We start from the raw sequence: 11,850 nt of genomic DNA, 5'->3' as shown, positions 1-11,850 counted from the left end.
ATAGAGTCTTACACAAATTTAGAAAAAAAACTGCAAATTTGGTCCTGTATGTTTCCCACTTTGCGATGTTGGTCCTTTATGTTTTCATATTTCAGTTTTAGTCCTGCATGTTTTGATTTTTGGCAATTTCGGTCCTTTTTATTCGAAAATGCTTACGTGACACTGTACACGCCAGCTCCACATCAGCACTGAATTGGTGCCATGTCAGCGCCACGTCAGAAAAAGGACTAAAATTACCAAAAAAAAATAAAGATAGCGAATTAAAACTGAAATCTGAAAATATAAAAGACTGAAATCGCAAAGTGACAAACATACATGACCAAAAAAATAATTTTCCCCACAAATTTAAGTACATAAGAATTTTTTTAAAAATCTGTTCATTCATTATACAAAAAAATAAGAAAAAAAAGTATTTTGGTATTTAAATCTTTTTGGAAACTGAATCCTTATCTAATATGCATACACTTTGTCAATTTTGACCTTATCATAATAATTGATTTTACAAAAGCATTCTCACAGGATTTATCAAGTATGATTATTAAGATAATTTGATAGGATATAGAGTGATTATGGATAAATAATAATATGTTTAGTTGGATGGATTAAAAAAAATTTACTCTCTTTCTTTATAAAGATTTATAATCACATAAAAATTTAAGACTAAAAATCAGCTGTGAATTCTATCATTAACTGGCCGAAAGATTTATACTCATTTTTAATTTTGCAAGTAAACATAAGATTAGTCAGTATTAATTATGTAAGCCTACATTTATCAAAGCAAGTAAACGCATCCATAGAGTATGGATAAAAAAAATCGTAACACGAGGAGGAACCATTTTAGTAGGAGACAAATAGTGATAAATAAACTAAAACAAATTGTCTTCACTTCGGAGTTCGGAACATTGAAGTGTAAAATAAACGACAAGAGTGTGAAACATTTTAAAAAATTACATGTTGTCTTAAAAAATCAATGCAAATTATAAAAATATCATCTCCAATTTGTAAATTTTTTAAATTAAAAAGTCATCCACCTTATTTATGACGTGGGACTTGCATCACCAACTACCATACTTATTTTTTCCTATACTTTTAATTTTTTTTAATTGGCTTAATGACACTCTCTTCTCTCTATTATAAATATTTGCTCTTTCATTCGTAAGCAATTGAGCATATACAGACTCCAAATACCCCACACCCCCATTATACATCAAAGCTCCCAAATAATGGAATACACTGAAAACACCACATCCCCCATTCCCACCCCCTCCCCCTCCGCCGCAGCCACCGTTGCCGCTGCGGAAAGCTATCCTTCCTCTCTATCTCCGGCACCCTCACCATTATCTCCTCTGGCCACTCCGCCGCCGCCGCACGTGATTCTCAGTCCCTGCGCGGCCTGCAAGATCCTCCGCCGCCGCTGCGTCGAGAACTGCATATTGGCGCCGTACTTCCCGCCGGATCAGCCTCTCAAGTTCACCATTGCACACAGGGTTTTCGGAGCTAGCAACATTATTAAGCTGCTGCGGGTAATCATATAATTTGTACATAGATATATATAATGGTATAAGTTAATTATTATTATTTTTTTCATTTCACGCTATATTATATCTAGCTATGTTATATATAAATAGTTAGTGGTTGAATTAAAAACTTTTTATAGGAACTAAAAATAAATAAATATCGTGGCTGTATTTTATATATATATCAGCTACGAAAAAAGTATTTCACATATTAAAAATTTCCTTGGTGGAAATAATGTTACTTTATTGCTACTTTAGACTGTGGAATGAAAATGGAACTGAAGCATCTTCGTATTGCTGCATGACACTATATATATTTCACGTAAAACCACACAAATGTCCATGATAGGGAAGACATTCGTCCTATATATGAATTATATATATATATATATATATATATATATATATATATATATAATTACATTAATTTATTATTATTAATTATTTTTGAACTGGGGGAAAGATGTGTTGCAATTGGGTCTCGATCTCGAGAACTCGCTCATATTTGAGACATTGATGCTAGATGAATTACAAGTCATCGAAAAACTTATTTATTTTTCGTTATGTGATTTTAGTCATTTATATTGTTCGATTTCGTTTAATACGTAAATTATCTTAGTTTTTTGAGAATTTTAGTATTATTTCAACGGGGTCGCGTTGATGTGATATATATTGACGTTGATGGTGCACTTCCAATGAAAATTAATAAAAATAATAAAAACAAAAAAATGAAAGATGTCTGACTGAGATTAAAATTCGACAATATAGAAGACTAAAATCTTAACAAACAAACATATAAAACCAACTCTCTTTTCCTTTATATTACTCCACAACAAACATAAAAGTACGTAGCAGCTAGATCGACCCTAAAGAAAATATATCCTCGAACATAACTTAAGTGTAGAATTTCTGTATAGTGTGAATTAAATATTTTATCCACAAAAAATATTTATTTTGTGCAAGTTTTATTTTGTGCAAGTTGAATGCACGTAACTCCGACCATGCGTTTACGGTAATAAAGTTTTCTTTTAGGAAGACAAAGATATTAGTCAGAAATTAATTTTGTTTCCATTTAAGTTATATAGAAAAGCGACCAAAATCCACAAATAAGTCGGTATTGATTTTTTGTCACAACAAAGAAAAAGTTGTTTGTGTATTACTTTTGCATGACTTTAATAATTTTCTGCAAAATCAAATTTAATTAAACACATAATTAGAAAATTATTAAATTGTTGCATATTAAATTCGATATAATCCTCATACGTACTGATTAGTTTTCAATAAGATTATTATTTTAATGTGCAGTTGAAAAGGACTTGTGTTGAGGTCAATGGACCAAGGCCAACTAATCAAAATGCCCCTTATTTTCTGTGGAATTTTACTAATAAACAGCATTTATAACAAAAATTCAACTCTTTTCACCTCAGATAAAGACGTATATGGAAAATATAAATACCAACAAAATTAGGTACACCAAAATGGCATTTTATTCAAATATTAAACTTGTTAATTATTCTTGATATACGAAGACCAGCAATAATCAAAAATTTTTTTATACATATAAAAAATGTCCAACTAATATTGTATTGTGTTGTATTTTTTCAGGATCTTCCAGAAGCTCAAAGGGACGATGCAGTAACCAGCATGGTGTACGAGGCTAACGCTAGGCTAAGGGATCCGGTTTACGGTTGCGCGGGCTCGATTTGCCAGCTCCAGAAACAGATCAGTGAACTCCAAGGTGAGTTGGCTAAGGCACAAGCAGAAATCATGAACGTGCAATGCCAAAACGCCAAATTATTCGAAATAATCTGCAAAAAGATGGCAACACAAGACGATCTCGATCAAGACACTAATCGCGACTTGGCACATGAACTCATGTTCCCACATGATGAGATGATCCATAATTCCCCATTCTTTTTTGATGAAAATATTTTGGGTGTGGCTTGGGAACCACTTTGGACATGATACACATGGACAACGTACACGTTTCGAATGTTCGACATGATCATACATCAAGTTACACTGGTTAGTTATCTGTCGGGATTTCACAATATAAACTTGTCGAGATATACAACAAATATCGAACCAGTGTAATAACAATATAGTACAAGTAGTAGAGAGATAATGGATTAATAAAAGAAGAGTTGTTAGATTTGGAGGAGACTTTTATAGTTAAGAGGAAGATTTATGTAATTTTGATTTCAATTTGCTTCTACTTTTCCAAAGGAGAGGGAGATATAAAGAAGAATAAGAAATTTCATTTCTTACAAATATATAATTAATGACCTTAGACTGATATTTTCTTGTATGGAAACTTTAAGGTTACCTAATGCTATCTTTTCATCTTCATTTCTTACAATGATTTTCTTGCCAGTTTTTTACTTTACTTTACTTGTGCTTATGCATGCAATCTCCACTACACTTATAACTTTTTTTAATTTAGAATTGGTGTAATGATGTTGATTCAAAATGTAAGTAATTATTAATCTAAGGAAAAAGTGTGGAAAATATAAAATCGTGGAGGTGTTTTGTACTGTAATACCTGCCAAATTGAAAACACAAAAATCAGTTAGTTTACGATGATTATAACTACAGTTTCTCTTCCAAAAATAAATTAAATCTGAAATATTTTCCCAAAATTTATTTCCCAAAATTTAGTTTACTTAGTAATTTTGAAATTGAATTCAAATGAATTATGTTGTGCAATGACTTATTAGTTTTTCATAAATTAATCTTTGATTATCTTTAAACATTTTTTAAAAAACTTTTAAAAAAATTGATAAAAACTCAATTAGTTTATGTAGGACTAGAAAGAACGGACCTCTCGAAAACATTGGCCCACCTTTGATCGAGCCATATTTCCTTCGTTAGTACTGATTGATTCGTGAGCAAAGACGATGAAAAATGAGATGTTAAATTGAAATATAAGAATATCATAACTATATATTTTTTAACTTCAATAATTGTAAAATTTAATCTAAAAACGGGATAATACAACTATCTTTTACTTCTAAAAAGTAAAAGAAAAGATATTCCCACTTCTTAAAAGTTCTTGGAAAGCAAGTCTTAAACCAGCTTCTCCATTCAAACGACACTTCGTTATTACATTAAAAAAAATGTCCAATTTTGAATTAAAACCTTCTTTATCGTAACACTCTCTTAATTGAGATTACTTTGAACCCAAATAGTCAAATTAAATGTGCACGGAAAATATTACTTAAATTTTTGGGAAAATGATTTTCTAGTCCATTAACTTTTTAAAATTTGGTTTCGGTGACTAATTTTTAATTTTCGATTACTGTAGTCCATATGCTGACGAGGCAGCTCGACAAGTCAATATACTTTTTGGCGTTACACCATCATTTTTCAGTGTCACGTCAACAAGTAAACTAAAATTGCCGAAAATTAAAAGTTAGTAGAACAAAACACAAAGTTGGACAAGTTAGTGGACCGAAAATTTTGAGCATATACATAATCTTAAAATTCTTGTTACGTCACTAACCGTGTATTAAAATTATGCTCGAGCATATATAAGCATAAACTAAACTCTATTGGCTACAATCCTAATCATGAGAAAACCAGAAAAACTTAATGCCGTAATGAGACCAAGAAATGGTTTTGTGGTCGATCTCCCTAAGTAAATAAAGTGAATAAATGTCTCTTTTCTATTTATCAAATTAAATAAAATAAACAGTCGCCACCCGATTTCATATTACCTTTATTAATTAACTACTAAATCATACGACTTTTGTTAATTGATAAATGAGATATTCATTGATTCGTTGTCTCTCAAAGATAGTACAAAGGTAGTTATACCTACATACCTATCTATCTACACATACAATTTTATTTATTTATTTATTCATTTATATATATATATATATCTGTAGATTCGCCCCCTCTCTATTTTTTTGTTTGGTGCTATCAAGGTCTTCCAAAGTGTGCACAAGTTCAAACACTAGCTAGCCTGTTTTTATATGGTCGACATTGTTATATAATTTTTTTTACTATTGTATTTAAAAAAAATAGGTGTACAAAAAATATGTAATATTATTAACACTAATTTCCATTTAAAATAGGTGTGATGGAATAATAATTAACCGCCACAACTTTGTGGAATTTAACTTAAATAATATATGGTTTTTAATTTGGGAAAATAGCAATTTTCATTTCGAAAGTTGACCAATTAGTATGTTTTTTTAGTCTTTTTTTTTTTGAACAATTAGTCATTTTTATATTTGACGAAATGTTGATATGATAACAGATATGCCATCATGCAATCTCTGGCACGACATTGGTGTTGTACACTTGTACTAGTACTGTTTATATGGTGACATGGATGTTAGCATTAAGATGAAAACCAAAAAGGCAAGTTAATCTTGAATCTTGATTTGATTACCAAAATCCGGATATGTAGACCAATTTAGCGAGCCAAAGACATATCATAAATTACAAAGTCATATTACAATTTAATGGTTTCATAACTATGGACAATTACAAATTAAATGTGCGTGATGCCCACTATATATATTACCAAACGACAAGTCAAAGGTAAGATTTACAATAGGAAAAAAGAATGACAATAAAATAAAGTCCAATGGCTAATATTAGATTCTATTTCAAAGTATCTAGAAGCCAAAGGTTCTCAGTTCATCGATGGTTAGTAGTCCTCATCAAAACGCGTAATTGATCACTCCTTTTGAAAATTGATTGCAATTTAAATTTAAATTAATTGAAAAGAAATATACCATTAATTGCATGCAAGACCTCCGTCCCTTGTTTCTTATGAAAACATTAAATTTGTGTGTGAAACAATATCTTGGATAATATAAATGAAACAACATTAAATTTGTAATCATGCGAAGATGGTTGATAACGTCATTTCACCAAAAATTATAGACACTTATATAGTTAGTGATCATAGTTTTACATCTTTTAAAATGTGAAGAAAAACTAAAAAATATTTTTTAGAAATAATCTCAAACACTACCTAAGTGCATGTAATCAATTTGAAAACGTGGATAAGGTCATTGATTTCTATAGGAATTTAATCGTTAAAAGAAATTTGTAAATCTTTTACTATTTTATATTAAATATAGTGAGGCTGCGTTTACTTAGTAGGATATGATTATATATGGATAAATCATACTAGGACTATTAAAATGATTTTAGTGAATATGGAATAATAATGGATAAACAGTAACATGTTTACTTCGAGTTATTAATTTTGAGATTGAATTAATGAATGATGGACGAATTACAATTTTACCCTTCTCCTATGATAAATAATCTTATGTTTACTTTTATATTCATAAAATTTGGATTGGATTATTATTTAATGTTTTAAATTATTATTGATTCACATATGAGACATTTTTATTTAGCGAAATTATTGTGTAAAAAAATATGTATATTTCATAGTTACATAAAACTGATAAATTGATAAAGAAAAAAATTTTCTTCTCATGAATAAGAACAAGTAAGATGATATAATATACATCAACGAGGGATTCAAATTTGGGTCTAAAATTGCCTTCTGTTAGCACAAAACAAATGACATATAGATAGTTCCATTTTCCAATTTCTCTATAATAAAATGTTTGTCAATGTTGATGTGTGCATCATATTATAATAAACTATCTATTGAAAAGACAAAACAAAATTTCTAGCCATAAATACTGTAATATGTATTTAATTTTGAAACTTAAGTTTGCATAAAGAAAATTTTATTTAACGATTAAATACTTCCACAAGCATAAATATCCTCTAGATAAAAATAAACATAATATGTTATTGATATCCATAAACAAAAATCCAAACCTAGAGTTATAAAGAAATATGAAAATAACAAATCCAAAATAAGTAGCATGCAAAATAACCGATCCAAAATACTAGATATTCATTGTTTAACCAATCTTTTAAGGCAACATCATTTTAATGAAAATGGTCTTTGCATCATCAGGAAGTTTGAAGAAGAGTTTCAACTCTTGTGGATTATTCACCAGTTTTTTTGCCGCAAAAACCTTGGCCTCCATGGTCAACCATTCAAAACAATCTAATACCTAGAAGACATCATTAGTAGCTTCGGTATTGTCAAATGCATTCATCAAGCATTTAGTAATTTCCCCAAGTCTTGCGTCTGTCTTTTCAGAAAATTGTCTCATTACTTCATTTAGATTGTCACTATCATCCGTGCTTTTCCTCTTTTTTGATGTTTTTTTGTTAGAGGACTCGCCGGTAAGCTTTCTTGTTGATCTTGGATTCATATCATCTTCAATTTCTGAACATGGTATATCATTGAGCCCTATGTCAATATCATTCTCATTGCTTGTTTGAGTTTGATTCAAAACATCTTGTACTGCATCAACAAATATCTCACACCAATCATCATAAAATGGTCATGACTTATATCTCATAGTTTTTGCATTTGGATCACTCTGCATAACATCACACATTAGAAAATGACATAATATAAGCATAACTTACTTCATTTACGTTTGAATAATTGTAACTTGTTGCATTTCAGAGTTCTGAGGCCAATGTTTAAGAACCAGCGTCAAAAATAACATATGATGTTTCTTTATTTGCTACAAACTCGTGGAAAAAGGTAAGCTTGATTTTTACATTTTGTTTCTTTGTAGAGACAAGAATTTATCACCATTAAACAAAAAATAATATGAATTCAAATTTGACTCGAAAAATGGTGCGCAATCAGCATCAAATAGAGCATACCTTCACAAGTGCTGTCCAATCGTCATCTGGCGCATCTATCATCTTATCAGTGTCGTTCCAGCCTATTCCACTAGTTGAAAGTATACTGAACAAAGAACCATAATTTTTTTTCCAAACATGAATTTTGGAGTTTATATGCGGCGTACCGCGTATATCAGTACCTGGAAAAGTATTTTTCATTGAATCCTCAAGAACAATCAAATAACCATTACGAAATCCATTTTCACTCTTCCATCCTTTATTCACAAGATCTTTCAACGCTGAAATAACTGTCTCCTCTTCTTTTGAACTCCACATTTTCCTCCCCTTCTCATTTTTCTTACTTTTTATTCCTTCACAAGCAATCCGAGAATCTTCCATACCTATTACATTTTCACATAAACATAAATGTCGCATTGGTCAAAGAGTAATATAGGTTAGTAGTTCATTTGTGACATAATACATTGTAATAAATAACACGGCAAAATAGAAAAAATGAATGTCATTCAAAGTTTTAAAAGGACACAAAAAACAAATTCCATGCAAAAAAAAATAAGTCAATGAACACCCCTCCACTCATGATACATTGTTGTGGCCATGTTATCTCTCCAAGTTTGCCATTGTGATGAGGACTCTACATGATCTATATAACCATCTTGTTCAACTTCCTCACTATTTATTATCTCTTCCTCAGTCAAATACTCGAGGGGATCCACCGTCATTTCAGATCGTATGAAGTTATGTAGCAAGGCACATGCCAAAATCATTCGGTTTTGAACCTTTACACTATAAAAAGAAGGACTTCATAGTACAGCCCATCGCTTCTTTAGTAAACCAAATGTTCTTTCTATCACGTTATGCGCTGAGGCATGTTTCATGTTGAAATACTCTCTGTAGTTCTGTGGTGATGATGCTCCATGTCCCCAAGATTTCAAATGATAACGAACTTTTTTATATGGTGTCAAAAAACCTTCTGCATTAGCATACACATTGTCGCAAAGATAGTAACAACCTATTAAAATGTGTAAACATAAGTCAATAAATTGGAACAAGAGAAAATTAAAAATCAAATAATCATGAGTAGTTTGTATTTGTTAAATTAAATACCTTTAGGAACCTTCAACCCGTTTGGCCGACAAAGTGCATCACATAATACCCTAAAATCAGTGGCTGAACCTTCCCATCCCGGCAGAACATACACAAATTTCATATCGCAATCACAAACACCTAACACATTAACAGACGTAATACCTTTCTTTATTCTATATCTAGCATTTTCATTTTCACTTACATGAACACTGATGTGTGTTCCATCTAAAGCACCAAGACAACCCTAATAGAATTTATAATTTGGTTAATATAAACTATTGTGCTTTTATATATATATATATATATAATGTGTTTAAGAAACTTAAAAAAATGTGTTTCAACATTTTAATAAATGAATTGTACCTTAAAGAGCTTCCACCTCTCATTTGTACTATCATCTGGTACAGCACTTGGCTCGACAAGAAGGATATGATGCAATTTAAGTATAGATGATAATACGTCATGAAAGTTTTTGCTAACAGTTCTTCCACTACGCAGGTAGTCATGTCCAATAATACGATTTTTCTTGTGATGACCCAAAATGGATAGAAACTGTTATGAGGGTGTACTTCAAATTCTGAAAATGATTGCGTCAACAGCAACAACAGCAACAACAGATGAACAAAGTCGAGGCGAGAGAAACTCTCTTTACGCAAGACGAAATTGCCCGTTAACAGTGCTCAACGTTGGCGGCAATCGTCTCTAAGATACAACGACTATTCAATCGAGATATAGCAGCACAACAAATATCTCGATCTTCGTCGAACTAAAATATGTAGCAACTTTTACTTTTGTGAGAATGAGGGAAGAATTTGCAGAGAAATCTGATATTCAATCGTTTGATGTTATTAGATGTTTTTTTCAGATCCTACTTTGCGTTATAACAGTCATATATATACTATGACTCCAAAATACACGATTTATGGCGTAAGGATGCAACCCATGACAGAAAAATCCCAGAAAGAGTTGTGACTTCTTAGAGCACAGAAGGTGCGCTCGGGCGGTAATATTCTACCGCTCGAGCGGCCAACTTTTAGCCAACCTTCTGTCTCGCACTTTTGGTGTCGCGCGCGGGCGGTAATATTTTACCGCTCGGGCGCAAGCCACTTTGAACGATGCGCTCGAGCGGTCATTTATTACCGCTCGGGCGCCCAACTTCTATCAAGTTTCTGTCCCGCATATGAGGTGATGCGCTCGAGCGGTAATTATTTACCGCCCGGGCGCACTCAATAAAATAATAAAATATTATTTTATCCAAAAAGAATAATTGATCACAAGACCTCGCCACACCGAGCCGGCCGGCCGCGCGCGTGTGTTTGTTGCATCGATTAGCGTCTTGCCCCTTTACAAAACATCCGGTGCCCTAAGGGCCCAATCCCATAAACCAAACATGGGTTATTTAAGGTGAACAATACATTGAACATGTTCCAATGTGGGACAAACCAAAACAAGTTTTCCCTCCAATTTATTCACCAAATTTTCAAATTTGTTTCAACTTGGGACAACACTTTTCAAGCTTTTTCAAGCCACTTGGGTCAAGCCCATATCTTCCACAATTCATTCAATTAATTATTTTCAACAGAAACATAGCTACTTTTTCTTGGACACTTATATATCTACAATCAGTCAGACCTCCTACATGTTCTGTCAAATAACAAAGACGTGCAAATGCATTTCTACTCATCCTCAAATTGTTTACACATTCAATGTCTCCGATATCCACAATCATTCGAAGATGCGATATCTGTCCTGGTATTTTATCTGTCATGTTATATCTAACAATTCTCGTACGAATACTAGGATTACGTGGTTGCTTACGCCTTTTATGAGAAACTACCACCACATTTAAAAATATGACACAATCAGTAATAATTTCTTGTAGTGTCAAGAAAATCAAACATAATAACTCTTTGTCATCCATCTCTGAAAAAAAATTCATCATGGAATATATAGTTAGTTTAAAATGTTGAATATGTGTACTAAAGTATTCACACTCCAAAAAAAAATGACATGCAAAATAAATGATATTATGCCACAAAAAGATCAATTCACATTAAAAATTTCTAAAACACAAGTAAAAAGGACAAACGAAGACAATCCCACAAAAGCATTAATTAGGCTGGAAAATGTATCTTGATTGGGGAAACATAGTGTCCCAAAATGAGTCACAACACAGCTACCGACTACATTCTTATCATCTACGTTTAATTTCATATACGCACAACTATTTATTTAAAAAACTGCACTCTATTTTTTTATTAAAAAAACCACAGAAGTATTAGAAAATGAATTGTATCGTCTTTCTGTTAGATCTTGCAAAATCAAAATCCCACCTATTCTAAAACACACCGTGATCTCCTCTCATTTTGGTCGGTCATGAAGTATGGACATTAATTTCTAAAACACCAGAAAGAAAAATAAAATCAGAAGAGAGAACAGTAAGAACGTCAGAACTCAGAAGGGGAAGGAGCTTCAAACTGAGATGAAGCAGTGACGCTCACTCATTAAATTGCATAATGTTTCTCCAAACCAC

General features: G+C 31.7%; 1 protein-coding gene across 1 annotated transcript; it reads left to right on the top strand.

Moving 5' to 3' along the window:
* The first annotated feature begins 1,180 nt into the window (after nucleotides 1-1,180).
* LOC140863675 (LOB domain-containing protein 1-like) lies at nucleotides 1,181-3,876 on the top strand. Its single transcript, XM_073267270.1, has 2 exons — nucleotides 1,181-1,523; nucleotides 3,123-3,876. Exons 1-2 carry the CDS (start codon nucleotides 1,224-1,226, stop codon nucleotides 3,480-3,482), a joined length of 660 nt encoding a protein of 219 aa, XP_073123371.1. The 5' UTR covers nucleotides 1,181-1,223; the 3' UTR covers nucleotides 3,483-3,876.
* Nucleotides 3,877-11,850: the final 7,974 nt, after the last annotated feature.

Source organism: Henckelia pumila, chromosome 4 (genome assembly GCF_033568475.1).
Source record: "Henckelia pumila isolate YLH828 chromosome 4, ASM3356847v2, whole genome shotgun sequence".
NCBI classification, from domain to species: Eukaryota; Viridiplantae; Streptophyta; class Magnoliopsida; order Lamiales; family Gesneriaceae; genus Henckelia; species Henckelia pumila.
Note: the sequence above shows the minus strand (reverse complement) of the source record. Positions and strands in the feature narration are given on the sequence as shown.